General features: G+C 35.6%; 1 protein-coding gene across 7 annotated transcripts in view; it reads right to left on the bottom strand.

The window, feature by feature from the left end:
- DYNC1I2 (dynein cytoplasmic 1 intermediate chain 2) overlaps positions 1–25,994 on the bottom strand; it is a 50,497-nt gene that overhangs the window by 1,287 nt on the left and 23,216 nt on the right. For all 7 annotated transcript variants that reach the window (XM_024561517.4, XM_024561519.3, XM_024561524.3 and 4 more), the window contains 11 exons: positions 25,539–25,654; positions 15,055–15,150; positions 14,682–14,844; positions 14,476–14,575; positions 13,617–13,742; positions 12,577–12,723; positions 12,107–12,220; positions 11,660–11,793; positions 10,654–10,798; positions 3,048–3,188; positions 1,120–1,245 (listed from right to left, as the gene is read on the bottom strand). In XM_024561517.4, the coding sequence (XP_024417285.2) occupies positions 1,120–1,245; positions 3,048–3,188; positions 10,654–10,798; positions 11,660–11,793; positions 12,107–12,220; positions 12,577–12,723; positions 13,617–13,742; positions 14,476–14,575; positions 14,682–14,844; positions 15,055–15,150; positions 25,539–25,654 (1,408 nt within the window). The remainder of the gene's footprint in view (positions 1–1,119; positions 1,246–3,047; positions 3,189–10,653; positions 10,799–11,659; positions 11,794–12,106; positions 12,221–12,576; positions 12,724–13,616; positions 13,743–14,475; positions 14,576–14,681; positions 14,845–15,054; positions 15,151–25,538; positions 25,655–25,994) is intronic.

Below are 25,994 nucleotides of genomic sequence, written 5' to 3'. Positions count from 1 at the left end.
GCGCCCCCTACTGGGGACCTGGCCCGCAACCCAGGAATGTGCCCTGACTGGGAATTGAACCAGCGACCCTTTGGTTTACAGACCTGCACTCAATCCACTGAGCTACACCAGCCAGGGCCAAAATTTTTTGATAATTGTTACAATAATATTGGAGGAATGTGACATGGCATATTAGGACACAAACCATTCACTGTGGTAAATGAATATGCTTGCTTCTAAAATTAGATCAGATTAAGTTGGACAATGATATCCAATCCAATATGGCAGCTACCAGCCACATGTGACTATTTACAATTAATTTACTGCAATTAAATAAAATTTAAAATTGAGTTCTTCTGTTGTACTAGCCGCATTTTAAGTGTTTACCAGCCATACGTGGCTAGAGACTACCATATTGGATAGTGCGGATACAGCAATTCCATCTGTGCAGATAGTTCAACTGGCTGTTCTAAATGATTCGATCTATCTCTCTCCAGATCCAACTGCCACAGGCCTCAGAGCATCTAGAGAGGATGGGAATCATAAGACATAATAAAAAAGGCACTAGCCAGGACTGAAAAAAAGGAAATCACTCCTGGCATTGTGTATAGCCCACCCAAGCACTTGTGAGAGAACTGCATGCAGCTCATCCTGTTGGATTCAATGGTATCGTTTTGCAACAAGCTCAAGAGATAAGATTCACATTTCACAATATCGTCAGATAACTCTCAAAAAATATTACTTTTGATTTCTACTACATGGCCCAAACAAATCTATGAATACAGAAAAATAAACTCTTATCTCAATGGCAATTCTGTAAAGGTCCAAATTCCACTATAATTCCAAACTTCTTATTTTGCCTAAAGAATTTCTAGCTTCCAGCAATGCATGCTTCAAGAAACAAGGTACTTCCAACACATATTACCCTGAAAATCTGTTGTATGGGGACATAGGACCTGCAGTTTAGAAAGAAAATTAATCTCGAGCATCATTCCTATAGTGAGAAGTATTATCTTTACAACCAACTGGTTTATACAATTCATGAACCTCAAAGACAAGTTTTAGCCCCAAAGATAGGGTTACTACTATGTTGTGAAAGCTAAATAGATGTATCACAATTATAGGCAGTGAGCTCCATACCTCTCCCACATCATATATAACAATCTGTCCTTCAGAATCTCCCACGGCAATCTCTCGTCCAGAATGGGTCCATCTTACACGATTAAGAGCAGGATTACCCTCCACAGAAATGCTGGCGGTTGGCACCTAAAGTCATTTAAAATGCAGTGCAGTGTTAGAAGTTTCATCAAGATTTCTATAAACATGCAAAACAGTAATTCTCCTTTCTTTCAATCTGGCTACAGTTTTAAAGAGAAAGATGAAAATAGATAAAGAATTTTTCCAACTTTCTTCCTGTTCAGTGATACATTATGAATGATATTATAGTCAATTTTCAAAAATTGTTTGGGGAAATAACTACTTATATAAGAAATTCTCACATGACTGGATATATCCTTTAGAAAGATCTCTTTAATAAAGTGTTCTTTGTTGTTTTAACTTCTTTAAGAAGTCAAGGTGTTTGAAAAAATTCCAGAAGCCCTCATAAACAGATTATGGTTCAATTTTGGGGGACAGGAATTACTTTTGTAGTTTGCACCTTAGGCAGCTGGAACCTGTGATTTGATCCACAGTTCCTGGAAAGAGTTCATACTGAAAGTACGGGACAGGTTTCCCCAAAGCCCCTGGTGAGCATGCACTCTCTGGGGCAGGGAGAATGATGGCCTGGATGCAGCGGCACCAGCCCCTCGCAATCTGACTGTATCTCTCCTGTGCTGAAGAAAAACAGTTCTACTCGCCACATGCAGGACAAACACTCAATGTTTGACTCAGATCAGAGCACAATAACATTTTTTAAAAATTTGAAATGACTAAAAATAATCCATCTAATTGACACCAGTCATCCCCAAATGACAAATTTAACCCCCCAGAATGTTAAAACTGTTACACAGAAATATAATAATTAAGATGTATTCTTTGAGTTATGATTAATAGAGGAGATCTAAATTTAATTGTAGCCACAAATCTCTAACACCAAACTAAGGAAATAGAATCGGTACCATTGTAATAACCAGCGATGTATAATCAAGTCCCATCACTAGCTAGGACTCACTATCTTTCCCTGGCAGCATGTGAATGCTCCTCACAGCACTAAACTAGTAGTTAGCACAGTGTTAACTTTTTTACATTTCTGATGTATAACTTCCTTGCCCTCTATAACCAACTATTTTACTTCAAGGGATTTGGACTCAAATATAAAGAGATGTGGGAGAGAGTAGGATGTGGGCAAGAGTAGGATGTGGGAAAGCAACCAGGAGGCTTTCTCCTCAACCGTTACTGATATAACTGCTACCATCACTTCTTACCACCACAAAGCAATAGAGAATTCTAAGAATATCTTTAAGCCTCTCCAAGCTGGTAAAAATATACATGGATAAAAATAAATACTAGCTGCAGTTAAATTTCATTGCCAACAAGTGATTTTGGTATAGCAATTAGGAAATTTGATGGTTTCTATATTCATTTTATGTTAATAGTAACAATGTTTTCACTCCTTCATGGAACAAGTCCTCAAAATACATCCTTTCTTTACTCTAATAAGTCAGGCTAAGACTAATGTGTATGGATGATACACAATTCTATCAAGGCTAAGAGAATTGAGAAAGTCAGAATTAAGGTTAACATACTTTAAGACTCTGAAACTCTCTGCTTTCTGGTCTATGAATAGAACAATTTTCCCATCGCCTTATGAATGAGACTTTGCCAGGACATGACAGACACCGTGGTGCTTTCAGAAGTAAAAGGAAATGCTCTTCACCACACTGTCCCTCCCTTCGGTTCTGCATGGCATGCTGCTTGTTATTTAGGGTGCAAAGCTTATTTGGTTTCTGTGATGATGCTACACTCACAGAGCCCTTTTACATTCCTTGGGATGAAAAGATTTTCACAAATTATTCAATAAATCTCCAATTTTCTATTTTCAGCGCAATTCTTCTGATTTCCTTGCTTACCTCTGTGTCATTATTGAGATTCCACAAATCCAGCCTCCCCATGCCGTCCACACAGGCAAAGAGGGCTGGGTGGGTGGGTGACCACATCACATCATAAACATAATCTGAATTATCTTCAAATGAGTATAAAGGCTTGTTGTTCTGAAAGGGAAAAGCTGATTCTTAGCACAGTCAAAATACGACATACATTCAACAGGTACAATAACATTTCATGATCTTTAACTCAGTTTAGAAGAAGTTCCTGTAATTTGTTCCACTATAAATTATTGGGAGTTACGGAACTAAGAATCAACTACTGGATTCCATTTTCTTTTTAACTTATAGACACTGTATCTTTTACAAAAAGGAATAGAAGTTACTTTAAAAACATTTGTCAGTGAGAGGATTCTGGAAAGATGATAGTAATGGCACTGTAGTCTTTGAATCTTCTCTAAATATTTTCATAAACCCAGACAAAGCATAACAAAACCAAAGATTCACCGACAACTTCTACACCAAAATCAGGAGACAAAGCTCCAAATGTAAGCGAGTGTGAGACCTGCAGAGTAGGAGCATCTGTGGGAAGGCCCGAGAGCTTCTGAAAGCTGGAGAACAGAAGAGCCTCTCACAGTCAACAGCAGACGTTTGGTGGGCAGCATGGGGGCCAATCTGAGAGGAGCGGCAGAAACTGTGAGGGAGTTTGACACAATTCCATTTGTAAACAAATGCAAACAGACTCCATGTGCTGAAAATAAGGTCTAATGGTGCAGCCTGAGTGCTATGACTCAAAATTAACAAACCAAATCGTCCTTTCAAGACAAAGTCTCACCAAAGAAAAACTGCTAGGAGCAGAATCCAACTTGTAGAATACAGCACAACAGGGACAAAGGAAAGAGAAGGTTCAGACACACGTGGTGAAGGGAACGGAAAAGGCATTATCTCAGATAGAGAAAGACATATATCCACTTCGGAAAAAACACAGAAGACCGAGCTTTTACCTAGACAATGCAACTAGATAAGCTATCTTTGCCCATTCCCTCCCTCCTGAAAGTAGAGGAAAACTCATTTTACTTGTAGACAATAGGGGACAGAAGAGTACCTTGGTCAAATCCCGTACAGGGTTATCATGACAGATCTTCAATAAGGGAGTCACGACAATTAAATGGCAAAAGTCTTCCAACAAATGGTGCTGGGGCAACTGAATATGCACATGCAAAAGAATGAAGTTGGACGCCCTCCTTCCTCACACAGAAATTAACTTAAAATGTACCATAGATCTAATTATAAGAGGTAAAATTGTAAAACTTGTAAGAGAAAGCACAGCAGTAAATCATTGCGACCTTGGGTTGTGCAACAGTTTCTTAGATGGGAAGCCAGAAGCATAAGCGACAAAAGAAAAAGTAGATAAATTGGGCTACATCAAAACTAAATACTCTGAACAAACAACAAATGTTGGAGAGGATGTGGAGAATAGGGAACCCTAATGCACTGTTGGTGGGAATGCAGACTGGTGCAGCCACTGTGGAAAACAGTATGGAATTTCCTCAGAAAACTAAAAATGGATCTGCCTTTTGACCCAGCAATTCCACTGCTAGGATTATATCCTAAGAATCATGAAACACCAATCCAAAAGAATCTATGCACCCCAATGTTCAGAGCAGCACAATTTACAATAGCCAAGTACTGGAAGCAACCTAAGTGCCCATCAGTAAATGAGTGGATCAAAAAACTATGGTACATTTACACAACGGAATTCTACACAGCAGAGAGAAAGAAGGAGCTCATACCCTTTGCAACAGCATGGATGGAACTGGAGAGCCTTGTGCTAAGTGAAATAAGCCAGGCGGTGAGGGACAAATACCATATGATCTCACCTTTAACTGGAATCTAATCAACAAAACAAACAAGCAAGCAAAATATAACCAGAGACATTGAAATTAAGAACAAACTGACAGTAACCAGAGGGGAGGTGGGAGGGGATAATGGGGGGGGAAAGGGTGAAGGGTTTTCGGGAACAACTATAAAGGACATACAGACAAAACCAAGGGCGGGTGGAAGCAAGGGAGGGAGGTGGGGATGGCTGGGGTGAGGGGGAGTGGTAGGGGGTAAATGCAGACCACTGTCACTGAACAACAATAAAATAATTAAAACAAAACAACACAAACAACCCCCCCTAAATACTCTTGTGCTTCAAACAATACCCTCAAGAAACTGAAAAGGTAATTTATACAATGGGAGAATATATTTGAAAATCATATATCTGATAAGTGACTTGTATCTAAAACTCTTACAACTCATTAACAAAAGGCAAATAACCCAATTAAAAATTGGGCAAAGGATTTGAATAGATTTCTCTAAAGAAGATCTATAAACAGCAAGTAAGTACTTGAAAATATGCTCATCATACATCAGGGTACTAAAAATCAAAACCACAATGAGATATCATTTCATCCCACTAGGATGGCCATAAAGGACAGGTAATCATAAGTGTTGGTGGTGAGGCTGTGAGAAATCGGAACCCTCGCAGAGTGCTGGGGGGAATGTAAATTGGTGTAGCTATTTTGAAAAACAGTTCCTCAAAATGCTAATTAGAGTTGACATATTACCCAACAATTCTTCTCATAGGTATATACCCAAGAGAAATGAAAATATATATACACATAAAGACTTGTAAGCAGCATTATTCATAATAACCCAAAAGTGGAAACAACCCAATGTTCAACTCATGAACACAAAAAGTGCTATATCCATACAGTGCGATAGTACTCAGCCATAGAAGGAATAAGTATGGACATGAGCTAAACCTTGAAAATATTATGCAAAGTGAAAGAGGCCAGTCACATATGGTATGATTCCATGAAATGTCCATGAACTGTGCATAATAATAAGTTCCTAAGAAATAGAAAGTAGATTAGTAGTTGAAAGAGCTGGGTCGGGGAAACAAGCAATGAATGCAAATGGGTACAGGGTTTCTTTCTGAAATTTGAAAATGTTCTAAAAGTAGATAGTGTACACCTCTGTGAATATCCTAAGAACTACTGAATTGTACACTTTAGAAAGTTAAATTTTTATGGTATATGAATTATCTCATTAACACTTATTTAAAAAAAAGAGATAGCCCTGGCTGGTGTGGCTCAGTGAATTGAGTGCAGGCCTGTGAACCAAACGGTCACCAGTTCAATTCCCAGTCAGGGCACATGCCTTGGGTTGCGGGCCAGGTCCACGGTAGGGGGTGCACGAGTGTAACCACACATTGATGTTTCTCTCCCTCTCCTTTCTTCCCCTCTGTCTAAAAATAAATAAAATATTTATTAAAAATGTAAAAAAGAGATAAAGAAACGACAAAGATTAGCAAAGATATACTGTAATGGCAGCCCCTGAAGAAGAAAGCCAAAGCACCACAACAGAATTAAAAAAATGCTAATTCGAAAGAGTTGGCCTAAAATAAAAGCTTGAAGCTACATAAAAAGAATATCCTGTGTATCTTGGACAATCGACTCTTTAAAGAAAAAGAAAAAAATCATTTGATAACCCAGGTTTTTTAACACCAAGTCACAAGTAAGGAAAAGAAAATCAGATTTTCACCAGTCTTTTTGACGTTTTTTTGTCAGAAGACAACAGGATAACATACTCATTGTAATTGAAGAAAAATGTAAATCATGGATTTTATATACAGCCAAATTGACCTTCATAACCAGACAGACTCTTGTGAACATGGGAGCATGAAAAATAACCGCAGGATGAGCTTCAGATGACCAAAGATACTGAAGAGACATCGACGGAAGGCCTGGAGGGTAGATACCAAGTGCTCCTTGAGGGTACGCTTCTTTCTTTGGAAGTGTAAAGAATCTATAACTACACACAACAAAATGAACAATAACACAAGAGTGCAAATCCAGACTGTGAGAAAACCTAATAGGACAACCAAGCTGGTTTCTTCTTCAACAACAAAGAAAAAGCAAGAAGGGAAGGGAGGAAAGGAAGCCCTATTTTAAGAAAGGGGCTCAAAGGGTATGACAATTGCAAATACATAGACCTCACTTGGATCCTGCTTCAAACATAATAGTTACACTCTTCTCTCTGCTTTTATATCTATTTGGAATTTTCCATAGTAAGAAGTTTAAAAATATGAATTGGAAAGTTTCAGATATCACAATAAATGTTAATAGCATGACCATCCTTTTTAAAAAAAGATTTCATGTATTTATTTTTAGAAAGAGGGGAAGTGAGGGAGAAAGAGTGGGAGAGAAACATCGATGTCAGAGAGGAACATTGATTGGCTGCCTCTCTTACAAGCCCTGACCAGGACTGAACCCCCAACCCAGACACGTGCCCTGACCGGGAATCAAGCTGGCAACCCTTCCTTTTCTGGGACAACGCCCAACCAACTCAGCCACACCCGTCAGGACCAGCATGATTACCTTAGTGTCCAAAAATTAATATTTGTTTGTAATTAAGAAAATACATTTTTAGCAAAACTTAAACTAAAACAGAAACTAAGAGGTTTTTTTCCCCTCTTAAGATCATTATTTTCCTATCATTCTCCTTAGCAACAACCCAATTGAAGTTCATAATCATCTATAGTGCTTTTTAAAAATCCAGATGCAGGGCCTCACCCTCAATGCACTTCATCAGTGTTTTTGTTGTTTCTTCACTAGCGATTCGGATACACATTAATAATTAAGAACCACCACAGTAAGGGTCTACCACTCCTGAGGTGATTGTATACTTCTTCAAGAACATCCCATTTTCAGGCAATTTTATGGTCCTGAGACATCAGACTTAAAACAGAAGTTATACACAATCACATTCACATGCTTAACTCTAAGAATACGTACTGGTCTACATAGTTTAAAGAAGAGATTATCAATAGAAAAATGGAAAAAGACTTGAATAGACACCTCACAAAAGGGCCAATAAACAAATGGAAAGGTACTTAACCTCATTAGTCTCAAGGTATTGCAAATTAAAAGCACAATATAATGCGACCACACTCATGGGAATGATTAAATTGAAAAATAAATGCAGCAAATACCAAGTGCTGACAAGGATGCAGAGCAGAGGGAACTTTCAAATGCTGCTGGTAAATCACACACTGGTAGAATCCGGATTGCTGGCAACCACCCGAAGCTGAGAACCGAGGCGCGGAACAGAGGCACAGATTCTCCCTCAGAGTCTCCCAAAGTAACCAACCTTGCCAACCCTTTGATTTGGGACTTCCAGCTTCCAGAACTATGAGAATAAATTTCTGTTGTTTAAAGCCACCTAGTTTGTGGTAATTTGTTCTGGCATCGCTAGGACACGAATACAGTAATTCTGTATTTTTCTGGGGTAACTGGGTAGATCTAAATTAATAACCAGAGTCCCTATTGTAAGTTCATGAATGTAACAGGGTCTTCTTTCTCTTTTCCACTCTACAAGGGGGGACCCCACAAAAAACAAATTATCTTCTGGAGGGCAGTTCCCTTGTAGTACAAGCTTCCCTCACTAAGTGAATGTTCTAGGAACCCATCTGTATCAGTGCGCCAGCTGGCATTATTATGAGAGGCTGTGTTTGGCTTTGGTGAATTTTTTTTGAAGGCTCTTTCAATGCGTTTTCCGGTTTCATGATGGGTGATTTACGAGCGCACCTGCCCACACCACACTGAGTGTTCAGCAGTTTCATACCAAAAACAGCACGATCCTTGTGACCCACCCTCCCCTGTTCACCCAATCTCACCCTGAGCGATATTTTGTTTGTTTGTGTCCCTGGATGAAAAGAGTCCTCAAAAGGAAACATTTTGCTGATGTAGAAGAGGTGAAACAAAAAAACCGCAGAACCACTAAAAGGCATCAAAATTGATGAGTTCAAAAATTGTTTTGAGCAGTGGGGAAAAATGTCTCAATAGGTGTATTGCATCAAATGGAGAGTACTTTGAAGGTGAGTGAAGTTTTAAACATGTAAGAATACACAACTTTTTATAAATAAATTCCGAGTTTTTGGGGGTTTCCCATCGTATAAGACTCATTAACAGAACAAAACTTCAAGAACGATCCAAGAAAGGAAATAGACCACTGCATTCAGGAGCTGTCTGATTCCCATAAAGGGAAAAAAAGGAGAAACTGAACATTGGTAAGTGCCTCTTACATGCTAGACACTGAGTTAAACACTTTCCTATATGTTTTCTTCATTCTACTTAAGGTAAGTACTGTTTTTCTACCTGATAATGCCAAACCTGAAAATGTTTGATTTTAAAAGGCAAGCTTTTAGATGTGAAGTCTTCTAACTCACTTGATATTAGACTGAAAGCATTAGAAAAGGATAATAGTGAACAGTGACTTCACCCCAATTTTCTGAAGCCAGTATTTAATTAACAAATATAAGTTCACTGTAACAGCAAAGAACATCTCTTAAGACTACTGTGTTTTCTCAAAAAAAATTGAAGAATCAAAAAAAAATTGGAAGAATCAGTTAAGGTCTCTGAACTTTGTCTCATGGTGAATTATTTAAAAGGTCAATGTTTAGGATAGGGCAGATGGAAACATGAAAAGTATAGCTTAAAATTTAACTTAATTCAAATATAACCTGATATTCCAAGGATACAGCTTTCCCAAGCAACAATGTAACACTGCAGAAAAGTTAGACAGCAAAGACAAGGCTTTTAATTTTAAAATAGAGTCAGCCTTGACGGGTATGGCTCTGCTGGTTGGGTGTCGTCCGCAAGGTGAAAGGTTGCTAGTTCAATTCCTGGTCAGGGCAAATGCCTGGGTGGCAGTTTCGGTCCCTGGTTGGGTTGCTTATGAGAGGCAGCCAATCGATGTTTCTCTCTCACATCAATGTTTCTCTCCCTCTCTTTCTCCCTCTCTTCCCGTCTCTAAAAATAAATAAAATCTTGAAAATAAACTAGAGTCAAATGAAATTACAAGGCCTATCACAGAAAGTAACATTCCCAAGCTGGATTTGCCATGAGACTCTCAGTGAGGCAAGGCCATGTCACATGTACCTGGAATGGCTAGAGAATCGGGAAGCACTTTATAACTTAAGTGGGGTTTTCAAATAACTAAAGCTTATTAAAACAAAAACAAAAAACAAAACCCAAGCCCCTATTAAATTATTTATTGTAGAAAACAAAAATATATAAGCATCCATAACTTTATACACTTTCTTAATGATTCAAGTTTATTATGTGTAGCCTAACCATACAGGACTTACTGTACATCAGTTTTTATCTGTCTTTTCTCCATTTTCCATCAGCTCTATCAAACACTGTGGTTCTGAGCAAGCCTCTAAAAGCTCTCCAAAGAGAAAAATGTATGATTCCTGTGCTGGGCTCTGTGACAGCTATGTGAGGCACTATGCGAGATACTCAGGGGCTTTTTCTCCAACTCAGCGCAGGGTGGACAGTTCTATGCCTGAAAAGCCTGAGTTGGAGGGAAGACTCTGTGTGTGGAGTTACTATTTGTCAGCACACTTTTATGAAAACTACGACCTCCAATAATAGTTCACTTGGTTTCTAACTTATCGGATTTGATCTATCAGTTAATCAAGCTAAGCTATTAGGAAGCTTTTCATCTTTCCTATGTAGTATTAGAGCACCACCTTGTGTCAGAAACCTAAGCAAATGAGCAGCCATGTGTCTTTAGGTACCTTAGTTGTCCAAAGTTTTACTGTCCAGTCAAATGATGAAGTGACAAAAAGATGTGAGAAGTCTACTGCTCCAACAGCTGCATGACAATGGATGCCGGTGATCGGTCCTTGATGCCCCTCAAACATCTCACTGATTCCAGCTTTGCTATTTTGTAAAAGTGAAAATGTTAGGGAAATCTCTTGTAAGATGACCACTTACAAAGCCATTATTTTTATGGTTTATATATTAGACTTTGACATAATTTCAACAAACTTAACTCTGTGCTCATAACACATCAGAATAACTTGAACGGAGTGTTACTCTATTTGACAGCACTACTAAAGCAGGAAGTACATTTTGAATCATAAACATCACACTGTTGACTACAGAACTCGAAAGTTCGAATCTGAGGTGCTGAAATGAAGACAAAGGGATGCTACATGTAAGAGAGAAAATCTGGGCTACTTTCAAATCAAAAGCTTTGAAGGGAAGGAGATCTGTATTTGCGATGAAAACTAGACATTCGATTTTTTTTAAGGAAGCAATTGATAAGGTACAGCTGGACGATTTCAAAACAGATTGAACAGCAGGAGAAATACTAGTCAATTTAAAATGTGTCTGTGACATTACTGTACAATTATTAGGAGGACAGACGAAAGCTCAAAGTCCAAATAAAATGGGAAAATGACTGAAAATCTTATTTACAATTTTAAAGGTCAGTGTGTGGCACATGCACACTGTGTTTGTAATTGATGAATGTCATCTCCTACCACTGACGTCTGTGAGCACACGCACACATACAAAACCACGGCGCACACAGCCCTCAACATTCAGGACACATGGACCCAAAATAACCTTTTCTTTTTTAAAAAGGGTTTGTTTTAATTTTATATACCTGACCTCAAATAATTTGTCACAAATAATAGTGCTTGGGGATAGATTTCCACTTAAACAAGGGGCGACTTGTTTTAATGAGATTGTACAATGGAGAACTGTGAATAATTGCGGATTCGAGTGTAAAGGTACCTGCCGTGGCGGCATGCTGTGTACACAGAGCCTTCTTCACTCCCCACAACAAAGTTGTTGACGTCTCCGACAGGGAAGGACATGGATGTCACAGCCACCGCCTTTGACTGTTTGTGAACCAATTCCATGCTATCCTGCACAGAAAAAATGAAGGCAATTATTTTGTAAACTTGTAATTAAAAAAAAAAAAATCTAGTGTTAATTGGTTTATAAACAATTCTTTTATTATACTACTTACAGAGATTGCCTTTGATTAAATGAACCAGGTTGGAAAATAAAGTCTATATACAACAAGCAACAAATATATTTAACACATGTTGAGGTTTATAAACTGTTACCATAGTACCATTACAAAACATTTTGAAAAACATAAGCTGGGGTTTACATAGACTTGAACAATAACAAACAATTGCCTCAAAATTTCAAAGTTTTCCAGGATGAGTCTACCTGTGGATGGGAAAGCATGTCCAGACTCCAGGAGCAAATTTTTCCATCAGTAGAGATGCTAATCAGATTATGAGCATTTTGTGTTCCAACGACATTTACACAATATACAGGATGCTGGAGAAAGAAATATTAAGGTTTTCTGACATTATTTTATCAAGAAATAAGACAATGTTTTACTCCATAATCCCAGGTATTGTTTCACATCAAAACAGTCTTGTGTAATCACGGCATTTTTAAAGTGAAGTTCAATGCTATTCTGTTGATTAACAAAAAGTTGTCTCAGGAGAGAGATGAGTTTCTAATAAAATAAATTTCCGAAAATACAGAAGGCGGCCTTTGTTCCTGGTTGCTAAATGATGAGGAATTCATACATCAAAGGAAACACGGTCTGAGGCGACTCTGACGGACACTGCTAAGTATTTAATGGGGAAGGGGCCCAGAAGTCTAATGGAAATAACCTCTCTACTTACTGTGTGTGCGGCAGCTGACAGTGGAGTTCTTTGCACTGGAGTTCTTTTATTGCTACGGTTATCCCACAGCACAATCTGGCCTGAATATGTACCACCAACAACCAGGTTTGGATGAAATTTTGCAAATGTAGCAGACATCACAGCTGACTGAAAATAAGTAATATTTTTATACTTAAGACTAAAATGTTAGAAACCTGACAAGTTATAAAAATAAATCTATATCCGAAACATCTTCCCCTTTATTGTAAGGCATTAGAGATTATGAAAATAAGTAAAAAACTTCATTTGAAATTGTTTGTTCCAGAATAAAAAAAATTACCTTTATTTTAGAATAGTTTTTGCTTAAAAGTCAAATGGAATGATTATTCACATAAATGTTTAAGTAACTTATAAAGGAAGCCAACAATTATTTTATCTGATTACAGTATTAAGTCAAAAGACAACTGGCTCTGCATTAGCCTCTAACAAGAACCTGACGATAGAGTATATGCTAGTTTTAATTCAGTTAAGTAATTTTTCAGAATTATTATATTAGTAAAAGATTATAACATATGCAACCAAAATAGGCTTGCAAATTCTAACCTTCCACTAAGCCTACTTTAAAACTCTGCATCTGTTTCCTACTTCAAACACATGTTTCTACTTAAAACTATCTAGTTCCAACTCCTCGGGCCATGTATAAGTAATTCAGTGGGCCAACAGTCTAATTGTATTTTTAGTTCCTGAGAAACTCCCTGTAGAAAAGACATTTTATAAAAGATTTCTTTTATATAATCAATCACAATAACAGAAAATCACAAGTGCAAAGAACTTTAGGTCTGATTAAACATTATAAGAGATGTCAGAAACACTACAAAAGGCAGATCACGTGGAGCTGGGAAGTCTTCAGTTTTCTGTTAACATCTGCTTGCAAATACGGGGTGGTTTAGCAAATGCCAACCCAATGAAATCATCATGTTGACAAGAAAAGAAAAAAGTCACTCGTCTAAATTCATTAATGAATTTTTAACTTGGTGAAGACTGTTAAAAGGCGATTTTACCTGGCAGTGAAACACATACTCTGGGGTAGTTTTTTTATATTTCATATTCCATACAAGGGCCACACCATCAGGTTCATGAGGAGCATCTTCGTTGTTGTTATAGGAAGCCACAAGTAATTCTGGATACTGCTCACAAAAATCAAGTAGAAAAAAAATGCTATGATAATAAGAACTGTTTTTATATTCCTAGTTACTCAATTGTCTATCAAATTATTCTGGAAATACAAATATCTAACACTTCATCAAAAAAGGTATCTCTAGAGTTACGCTCACTGCAACATTAATAAGTACAACCTTAAATTAGTAAAGTTAGTTATTTCAAATGTTTTAATGTAGCTATTTAAAATGTTTTTTATACTAATCAGAAATGTTTTATTACTTAACTTCATTAATATATATGTTGTAATTTTATCCAAAGGATTTGGAGAGCAATTGAAATTAGTAAAACTGGGTTGTAGAATAAATAAAATCTTGAGTTTTAAATATAAGTAATGTTTCCAATCCTTTCTTCCACAGTATATAAGACACAATGAATATGATAACAAAGTTTCCGTAATTAAAATAAAAGGTGAAGGGAAACTCATAGACACGGGCAACAGTATGGTGAGGACCAGAGGGAAGTGGGAGTTGCAGGGAGGTGGAAGAGGGTAATGGGGGATAAATGGTGACGGAGACTTGACTTGGGGGGTGAACACACAGTACAATATATAGATGAAATGTTATAGGGTTGCACTCCTGAAACCTATAATTTTATTAACCAATGTCACACCAATAAATTCAATAAAATTTATTTAAAAAACAATAAAGGAGGAAAACAAGAAAAAATAAGTTAATGGCAACTAGTGTCATTATAATTTACCTGGGATGACCAGTCCAAACAACTAACAACCCGATGCTTTGACCAACGTTCATCAAAAAATTGTCGATTTAATGACAGTTTTGCACCTGCTTGAATCTCTCTACAGAAAAGACCACATCCAAAAAAAGATGGTGTTATAACTTCTCGTTCTTAATCCTGAAGTAATTTAACATTCTGAAGCCATAATTTTAGCAATTAAACATTACCCTTCTTTGTCTTCCAAATCTCTTCCACTGTAGTCAAAGAAGATGTTAATCTGCTCAGACAGAGCTCTTTCAACAATTCTTGTGGAATGGTCAAAGAAACTTAAAAATTCCTCAGTGTGCAAGATTTGTTGCTTTTCTTCTTCAGTCAGCTCATGAGGGGGAGCTGGAAAACAAATGTTTTTCTGATTTCTGATATATGTGAGCCACATCAGCTCAACTCATCATTAGTTTGGATCAATGAATGTCACACATTCTTTTGCAACCTGATTCACTCTTTGATTTAGAGCATTTTATTCTGCTTTCATACATAAATAATAAAAGAAATCTTAATAGGAATCAACAAATCTTTTTCAAGTTAAATTCTTTAAGATACCTTTACTATTATTTTCCTCATCTTTCTTTAAAGTTTTCTCTTCTTCAGGTTCAATAGGTGGTTTAGGAGTCACTACATCATCTTCTTCTTCTTCATCTGAAAAAACAGAACAAAAATTACTTTTATGAAAATAATTGATAATTTTGAGGTAATGTGCAGAAAGTATAACAATTCTTTACATAAAAGCAAAAGGAAAGCACTGATAAGACAGAACGAGTACAAATAATACCATGGATGTTAACAAATTTTGAAGAAAGATTAAGTAAAACCCCCTGGTTTTTATACATACCTATGTGGTACCTCATCAACACTCATACCAAATTCTGTAGCTACATAAACTGAAATAAGATATATAAGCAACCAGGATGAATTCCTTATGGAAATCTCTAACAGCTTGCAAGCATTTATCATTCCAGACAGAACAACATGCTACTCCTGCATAGTTTTATGTAGCATGCTGACACATTAATGCTGTAGAATGAAGAAAATCAAATGTCTCAAATAGCCTACAGAGCTGGCTGCGTACTTGTGATCTGAAACCATCAGTGTCTAATGGGTCTTCATATGGCATAAAGACAGCTTACATTAACTCTCAGGTTGCTATTTGAGAGGCAGATTTTAAAGATAATAGCTATGAGACCACATTTTCTATTCTGTCATTTTAAATGCATGTCTCATTATCTATCGTTATATAATGTGGCAATAAGCACTTAAAATAATATTTTCTTAACTTGAATAAAAATATATATTGAAATTTTATACAATGTTTATAATAACACTTTTTTTTTTATTACTGAATGTCCTCTTATATTCCCAAACCAGGAAATAACTTAAAAGCACTTATTTTAAACTGTTACAACATACAACTCTCCCTATCTTCTCTTTCACTACATACTGAGATGGATTTTTACGGAGAAAACACTTATTTTTATTGCCTAAACAGATGTGTCATCTGTCTATAAGGGGACAGCAGCAGGCATCTACAGCAGAATGCATCTCAAGTAATGAGAGCCTATTCAATAAGGGAACTTTACTTGTTAGTTACAGTCATTTCCCTGACCCATGTTCAAAATTATCTAAAACATACATACATACGACATACACAAAAGAATGGTCAAGGATGGGAACCAGCTGCCAAGTCACTGTCCCAGCAGCCAGGCCAGCTGACTAGATAGCAACAACCAGATGGCACTGCTGGGATTGTGTCTTTCTGCTACATGGTGGCAATGGGATGGCATAACATTCTTCCGCTTGACTGCTTCCAATCCTGTCTCTCCCCAATGGCAAGCCGTGCAATTACCCACACTCCAGGAGGCCTACAGATAAGCCTTTACCCTGCAAACAAAATGCGGCTTGTAGGCCACACCAGCTGCCAAACCACACACATAGTGTTAGGTTTGGAGAGCTATGAAAATCTTTCTAACTCTATAGTATAAGCAATAAAAATGTAACTGTAGCTGTAGGAAAGAAAGCTTTAAATGACACTGTATAATGCACACAATGATACAACCTCCAACTTAATCAAAATGATAATGACGTATGCCAATCCTACATTACTTGAAATAGAGTGATTTTTACGTTCTGACAAGTTTACAGAACTAGGATAAATGGCACGAATGATTTCAATATATGCTCATACTTTTGAACCAAATGGTGAAGGTTAAAATTTTTCCTTTCAAGGGCCTCAATCAGCCACAAAGGAAAACAGTAATCACTGTCTTTTCAGCCAGCCCAACCGCATTTGTCAGCCCTTTCTCCGTCAATGCAGCCAGAGCAATCAACCTGCCAAACATTCAGAATGGAAAAACAATCTGAAAATACAGGGTATAATGCACCTGCCAGTGAAAATGGCCATTTCAAGAAAAGCTAGTGATCTCAGTGACCCCGCTGAGGAGGCGGTGGTGCAAAGGGGAAAGAACACGTAAAAGAATTCTTAGTGATCGCCACTCTCTTGCACACTGACACTTCCTTACAAAGCATGCCAATTACAGCTTTTGTGCTACTTAAAAAATGAAAGCTTTTTGGGGACAATATAATCACACAGAGAAACAGAAAGACAGTGCTCCTTTTTTAGATGAATTCTCATATACAGCGGATTATTAATCTGAAAACAGTATAACTGGTAACAGTTCTATCTATACTCCACTGCTCAAACATTAGAAAGAAACTGTACTATAAAGTCACCTGCAAGTGTAATGTAATAATAAATGTAATTACATTTAACTTAAAAGTTGACTTTTAGAATAGGATAGTGACTTCAATTAAAACTTAAGTCTGGGAATATACATGTATACATACACACACACCCCTACACATGTACATATATATCCATTTTCTGCTAATATTATCAATTATCCTAATCAATTTTGTTTACTAATAGCATTCACTGTATGTAAAGCCTAAAATCAAAGACAGGGATTTTGAATCACGCTAGACAGGTCATTCTTGAGCATTTATAGTTTGTGAACTATAAATTACAGCCTCCTACCCACATCATATTCTCCTCCTTCAACTTTGTTGCATTATACAGCTTCTAAGTACCATTTCCAATGACAGGTGTCAAATTCCTGTCATAATGCATATGGTCAGTACTTTAGTGCTAAGTGACCTCATAATCTACATATTTAACAGAAAAGATCTTGTTTACAGATACTCTTTTTCTTTTAAAATTTAGAATGTAGATGAAGCATGTTAGACAGTGATCTATGTCTGCCCACTGCATGGCATCTGCCATGTCTATTTGCCTATATAGATTACTTTAGTTGTTGAATGATAAATATTAACTAAATACATGTTTTCAGGATTTAATTCAAAATGAATGTACATACCTCCCTTTCACCATTGATTAAAAACTGATTTAAAAACTGATAGGTATTTAAACCCAAGCTTCATAAAAATGATTAAGCTTGATCAAATTTCAAGGCATATAAAAAATAAATGATCTGCTATTCTTATGACATGCAAAACGGTATTTTTATTATAAAGATTACCTTAAACAATTACCTATATACACACCAAATATTTGGCAAAAATGCTTAACATCAGTAACATCAGATTAGAGAATGTTCTTGAAACAAATACATTTCTCTTATTAAAAACTAATGCAACAGCTACCAAAGGACTATTAACATGACCAAAACATCACAATTCTAAAGAGTTTCTAAGCTAGTCCCTATTACCTGACAAGCTACAATATATTTAAAAGTGAAAAAGACTGCAACAGAGCAGGAAGACTGAAAAATGGGACTGCCGTGTCACGTCAACTTATTGATGAATATTCATTGCAATATGCTAAGTGGTTAACTCCATGCTTTCTCTGACAGGGAATCTAAGGTTATAAACTGCGCAGTAAAGAATGCATAAAAGTAGCAGTTACTTTTAAAATGACAAATCTCTTGTCAATGAATGCTAAGACTAGGTTTAATGAACCAATGAATTTTTACTCTGAGTTAACATCAAAATTGTGATGTATTTTGGTGAGATGGAAAGAAAAGCTGTTCTGTAAATTAAACTGCACCTAGAATAACACCAAAGAATGAAATTCCAGTTGTCAGAATAATCTGTTACAATGCAGTAGGTTAATCAAAGTTAAATCACCTGTGAGATGGGTGGCTTTTGTTAAACTGAAGGGAGTCTTAAGAGCAAGTTTTCTCATCTGTATGTCATATTACATTTAAGAGACATCTAAAATAAGAATAAGCTACAAAGTACAGTTTGAATTATTTTAAAATATTACAACTCATCTAACAGGTAATAAGCAAAAGTCTGGAAAATCCTCACTAACCATTGATAATTTTTAATCTATCGCTTATCACGATTATTTTTCAATATGAAGTGAAAAACAAATCCCATCATTAGTCCATTAATGTTGTTTAAAAAATACATTTGTTGTTTATAAATAGTTTCATTATTCTTGTGTAAACTTCAACCCTATTTGAAGTTCAATCCAATGAAGAATACCTAATTTAAAAAGTAGTCTGATTATTCATGTTACAAAGAAAGTTGCCACTGAGTTTTAAAAGTCAGGAAATTTGTTGTATAAAAATATACTTTAATTTACAAAAATTCAACATGAGTAACTTTATAAACATATTTCAGAATGTGAGAATATTAGTGGGAAATGCTGCAATCATTAATTTACAAATACGGGTTAGATATGAATGATTTTCCATTAATATTTTCAAAATAATCCTTTCTTTCTTGGATTGACATCATTTGAATCACTTCATTTCAATCCATTTGTCCATAATTTCATCTTCTTATACCCTACTCTTTAAAATCATTACTAAGGGACTTTATACTGGGCCCTGACCAGTGTGGGTCACGTCGCTGGGCATCATCCCATGAAGCAAAAGGTCATCAGTTCAATTCTGGGTCAGAGCACATGCCCCGGTTGAGGGTTCCTTCCTGCAGGGTGTATATGAGAGGCAACCCATCGATATTTCTCTCTCACATTGGTGTTTTTCTCCTGTTCCTTCTCCCTCCCTTCCCCTCTCTCTAAAAATAAATAAATAAAATCTTAATAAAAAGAAAATTTATACTGGGACAAAGCTTCATGAATGTATCAAAGGAATCCATTCCTTTCATTTTTTTAAACAAACTAGAGTAAGATGCAAGGTCACTTGAATTTCCTTAATAATTTAGATCTTCAACAAAGAAAAATATATAGCAGACTTTTTAGTCAGAAGATATTTTGAATACAGATCTAATGATAATTTGGGGAACATACAAGTAAGGAGTAATACTCTATACTATTTACTTTAACATAGAATTTGTCTCTCTACATGGTCTTTTCATACAAAATTCCAATTTTATTTAGGCATTACTGGCATAATTTACATAGACCCTGTGATCTGTGCTCTCATAAATATTACATTTCTCTGAGGCCACAATTTCAGATATGCTGATTAAAGTCTTTCAATCAAGATTAAGAACAAATGTTTAAATTTTCAATTATATTTATATTCTCACGTATTCTCTGAGGGTTAAAACTAACTTTTTTGTGTTATTATTCCGGAATTTTTTAAAAACACATTTTAGACAAGGTTAGTATTAACCACAGACCCACAAATTTAGTTTACTTGGGAAGTGTTAATTCCAGATGTTAAGATCATGCAATAAAAAATTTAAAACTATTAACATACAATACTTTCCTACACATTATAATTGCTAATTAACATGTACCTGAATAAGGACATCTGGCTACTACTACACCAATACCAAAAGTAATGGCAAAATCTGCTCAGGTAATAAAATGGAATGGCATAAAAAAAATAAATAACACTTTACTGGAAATTAAAAGGCAGGTAGCCCTGATATTCTCTCCACATTGTGACCACAGGCTCATCAACCAACTTCCCCAGGCCTCAGTATCCTCAGGTGTAAACAAGATGATTTAGTAGATAACCTTTAGGATTTCTTCCTCTTAAAAAGAAAATCTGTTTCTAAAAATAGCAACAAAAATCCATACTGAGAGGTGAATAACAAAAATGCCATTTTTCAAAGAAGTTAAAAACTGTTAAAAGGTAAGGGAAAAAAGTAACTTTTCCAGGAATATAACTGTGGGCACCATGCTCCTGCCATGAGAAGCTTTTTACCTGCCGAGAACAAAATTGACTGAGTTCGCATGTTCCTAGTCAATTTCATTCACAGTAGGCACTTCAAGACAGCAAAGAACCTTAGTTCGGAAACAGTATCACCAACTTGCACAGTAAACTTGAAAGCAAGAAGATGGATAGAATGGAGAAAAAGAAAAAACAAGGCAGAATAAAAACTACTGCCTTTTAAAAGAACAGATTCATGCCATTTGAGAAAATCAGAGAAAGATAAGAGTTAAATCTAAGACCAATTTTTATCTTCAATTTGGTAACTCACATTACTTCTGCACTGATTACACTGACTACCCAACTTTAATTTACTGTCTGTTACACTCAAGTTGTGATTTCTGCAATTTTGTCTCATGGTGAGTTTTGGAATTTGTTACATAATTCTTCAATGGGAACCAGACAGGCTAAGTTTGAGAACCACTGTATTAAAGCAATGGATAAGTACAAGCGTTTTCATTATAAAAACTTAATTTCAGGGTTTTTTCTTTCCCCTCTTTCTAAAAACTTCCACAAATTGGGAAAAGAAACTTAATGGACGAGCCCTAGACATGAAAATAATTACAATGATATAGAAAGAAAATTATCTCATTTTAATAAGTAGTTCCAAAGGCTAAGGATGGCCCCATGGTATCGGGATATATTTCTTCCTCTCCTTCAATTATATACCTCAACCTGAAACTCAAAACACCAAAGAAAGGATAATCCAGCACCTTCATATATATCATATACTCAATAAACCTGTAGAATCAATGAATACTTATTAGGTTGCAAATGAGTAAATATGGACCTCTGTAAAATTAATAACTAAGTCTAGTCCTCAGACAAATTTTAAAGGTATGTCTGTCTCAATGGTGCTGGTTAAAAACTAGGCTCAGTTCACCCATCTTGTCACTTTCACCTTCTATCAGTGAAGATAAAAAAAATTCTATTTAGCACCATGAAAGAGCAAAGCGGTTTATTCATTATTCTTCGATAATCACTATAAAACAACATTATCCTGATGCATACGCCAATAAATAAGTTAACTATAATGAAGTATTTTTCAAACTACAGATCTAAACGAATAAATTAAGTACATAATGGTCAACATTTAAAACAGTAAAATATAGTAAGGACAGGGAAGGTGCTGTTTCATAAAATCTTTGTTTCAGTTAATCATCTGTATCTACGTTTGCATTGCACTGTAATATTAATTGAATTTCTTACCACAGGTTATCATAAGAGCAGGAAAGTGCTGCTACAGCGGCAGCACGAGACAGAAAGCACATCTTGCAATCAGTCAGACTTGATTTAGAATCTTAGCTACTAGCTTTGTGGCCCTTGATAAATGATCTCTTTCAGCTTCAGCTTCTTCATGTACAAACAGTACCAATACTTAACTCTAACGGCTTTGGTGAGAGAATCGGAAGTAATGTAAAGTGCTTTCTACTACCCCTGACATGTAGTAGACACTCTTTGCTGTTAAAACTTTCAGTAATCAATGTAAACATGAAGTTTGATGAATTGTTACAAATGAGTAGCTAAAAAAATATATTTGAAAGATGCTAATAGGTTCAATTTTGTTCAAAGCATTCAGAGGGGATACACAGAACACAAAATATCAGCACAGGTTTGCATCTACGCAGCATGTCATCATGGAATTCAGGAAGGCTGTAAAGGAGAATCTGTAATGGTTTGTTTCATTGAAGTGTCACAGAACAAATAAGATTCCAATACAAGACAGTCATTAAAACCAAGAACTAAGACTAATCATGCTTTTTCACCCAACTTTATCAATAATTATACTGTAGCATTAACACTGGAAAACAACCTATTTTCCCACTAGTTAATTCCAGAATAAACACATGAAAATAAACACCTCAAGTAAACAAAATCATTCTCCTGAGGAGGTAAAAGTAATTAGTTCCTTCACCAAATATTTATCGAGTGCTCACTATAGACCAGGAACTATTCGGACCAGGCACAGCACTGAAGAGGAAAGAGTCCCTATTTCATGAAAAATTTGGCAAAGAAGGTGAAGTATGACGATGCCAAAGCCTTGTCCCAAATAATTTCAAACTGAAAAGAATACAGTTTATCATGTACTTTTGGCACATCAGCTTATCTAACAAATCATGATTGTTCTAATATTTTAATTACTTGCAAAATAAAGTGGGAAAAATTTTGAAATATGCCAATCTTAAATATGCAGGTATACATCAAATTAGTTCAAAGGCAATAAGTTTTATGTTTATATTTTAAAATTTATATGCATCTCAAAAATAAGCAATTAAAAATGAAAATTTCAAGAAGGATATAAAACCATGTGTATTTAGTATATGTGCTGCCGAAGCGAGCACGAAACCATCTGTATTTATAAAAATATATATCATAGAAAACTGACTGAAAACAAAATATGAACAATGGCTATTACACAGTGGTATCATAGACATTTCTTCTTTATATCTTTCTGTATTTTCTAAATTCTCTATTATATACTACTATTATAATTAGAAAAAATTATTTTTTAACATAAAAGTCTTCACTTAAACTGAATATAATTATAGGTATATTATAATAGGCATTACCCAAAATAGCTTCAGAACACTTTACATTTCAAACAATCCAAAATGTATTTCATAAGTATAATGGTATAACAAAAAATAAATCTCCGAATTATTGGATGAAGAAAAAAGGCCTAATTTACTTTTAAAATGAGTCACTGTGCCTCATTCTGGCAATTGTGGTGCACTTTCCGAGCTACCATATCAATAATGTAGCTGCAAAAGATAGAAATTATAATACTTGAATTAATATACTAGCTAGTAAAATAATACTTTCTGGAAATTATGGAATCCTGCAGTACTAATATTCTCCACACTGAGAGTTCACCACTATGTTTTCTATTTTCTTTTTTAAAATTGCTTATATTTCCAAACAAAATATAACCAGAGACATTGAAGTTAAGAACAATCTAACAATAGCCAGGGGGGAGTGGGGAGGGGACAGTGAGGAGAGGGGATTACAGGAACTACTATGAGGGACACATGGACTGGATCAAGGGGGAGGTGGGGGAGAGAGGGGGTTTGGCAGGGGTGGGGTGGAGGGATGGGGAGAAAAGGCATACAACTGTAATTGAATAAAAATAAAAATTAAAAAAAAGAAAGATAGGAAAAATAAATAAATAAATAAATTGCTTATATTTCAAACAAATTTACCATAATTCATTTTTCTTCGAAGATGAGGATTTGGCACCTGAGAAAGCTATCCTACCAACTAAAGGAGCAGCGGGAATGAAAAAAATGTCTTCATAGAAATGAACACTTACATGGTCAAGTAAAAAAACACTTAGATCAAAATGTTACCCTGATTTCCTCAAATTTTTCAAAGTATGCATGTATGGTAATGTCAACTCCTTTGGGTACAAGACTAAAGTGAAAGGAAAAATTTAAGGTATTTAATTTCATTTCTCTCAGTGGGCAGAAAAAGGAGAATTGTTAAAAGTGCATGTGATGATCTATTACTAAGTCAAAAAACTTGTAGTTATACAAAAACATTTGATAGTTTTTATGTTTAATTATATTCTATAATTAAATAGGAATAACTTTTCCCAGCTAAGGAGAAAAAAATGTTCTTTATGCACAGACTGCTAAAAGGATAATTTATTAGGAGCCCCCAATTTCAAAATATCAACAGCTGTAAAACCCATAACTCATTTGGTGGTAAACCCTGACATAACCAGAGGTAAAGCTCTTTATAATATTATTTATCTTACTTTATTTGAATATTTATATCTTTTGCCACCCAAATATTAATGCCCATGATGTTGCCACAATGTTTATATTCAATATATGGTACGTATACTTTATCACTTTTCCAAAATCTGAAAAATTCTTGATTTCAAGTACATATATGACCCTGTGGTTTTAGATAAGAAACTGTACATTTGTATTAGGGATCTTATATAAACCTCTTACATGTGTGACATAAATTTAGCCTCACTGGAAAAAACAAGAACTATCATCATATCTATTAAATTTATGCTTGAATCATTAGCTTTCTGATAAGATTTAAAAAATTAGTCCCCAATGTAAAAATGGTTAACTCCTTCTGGCTTAAAAATTAAAGTACTCCATATCCAATATCGTGTGTGTGTATACTTCCCCCATTACACACAGAGTAAAGGCTGCTATATAATCGACACAGTAGAGCCCTTTGATCATACAAGAGAAAATTTAAGAATTAGATCGAGATTCGTTCATTAATATGGATAATAATTACAGCATTATAACATATTAGAATGTAGTATGCTCTACAGAAAATATTTACATGATTTCATTTGCTGTGGGATGCATGCTCTTGTAGGGAAGAATTATGCTCAATGACAGAGAAGTAGAACATTCCTAAGCAAATCTGCTTCTAAAACTGTACATATTAATGACAAAATAAAGATTGATTTAGATGTATGTCAACAAAACTAAACCACACATACAGCTTATACTTCATTAACTTTTAAAAGAAAAAGTTTTAAAACTCTGAAAGACAAATACTAAGTACAGAAACCCAGCAGGGGTGTCCAACCAGGGGCCCAGGCTGGCTATGAATGCAGCCCAACACAAAATTGTACATTTACTTAAAACCTTTTTTACTTTGCTCATCAGTTTTTGTCAGTGTTTGTACATTTAATGTGTGGCCCAAGACAACTCCTCTTCTTCCAGTGTGGCCCAGAGACGCCAAAAGGTTGGACACCCCTGCAAGCATTAGTTTTATGGTGTTTCACCCTAAGAAAATATGCCAAAAAATAAAAACAAAAGAGCATAAGAAAAAAAGAGAAAGAATTCACTTATAAAAATGGAGGGGGGCACATTAATGACAATCATATTAAGGACAGATATTCACCTTCCTTGGGTTGAGCCATAACTGGAGTCTGAGTTTCCTTGGTGTATGTCACGATCTCTCGAGGAGGAAAATCAACTTGTGTGATTTTAGCCATTCCAAGTTTAATAGGTCCTCGTCTAAATAAAGCGAACACAAATGTTTTAAAATACAAGAAATGACACATTTGACTACATCAAACCATGTTATTTTGGAAAGGAATTAAACATTGTGTATCCAACATCGTAATTTAAATCCCTGTTTTACTCAAGAAATTTTAGATGAACAATCAACTGGCTTTATCTTAACAAAAGAATTAGAACGTAGCAAAACCAAAAGATATTTCTGAATTATTCAAGGTATTTATTTTTCACCTTAAAAAGGCAAATAATTTAGTTTCTTAGAGCAAATGTCTGGGTAGTAATACAGAAAGAGGATAGGAGTTTCAGAGTGGTCTGCTGCATACGGTTAGCTTTGAGA

The sequence above is a fragment of the Desmodus rotundus genome, chromosome 2, assembly GCF_022682495.2.
Source record: "Desmodus rotundus isolate HL8 chromosome 2, HLdesRot8A.1, whole genome shotgun sequence".
Lineage (NCBI taxonomy): Eukaryota > Metazoa > Chordata > Mammalia > Chiroptera > Phyllostomidae > Desmodus > Desmodus rotundus.
The sequence above is the reverse complement of the archived record's forward strand: the minus strand, read 5'-3'. Positions and strand labels throughout refer to the sequence as shown.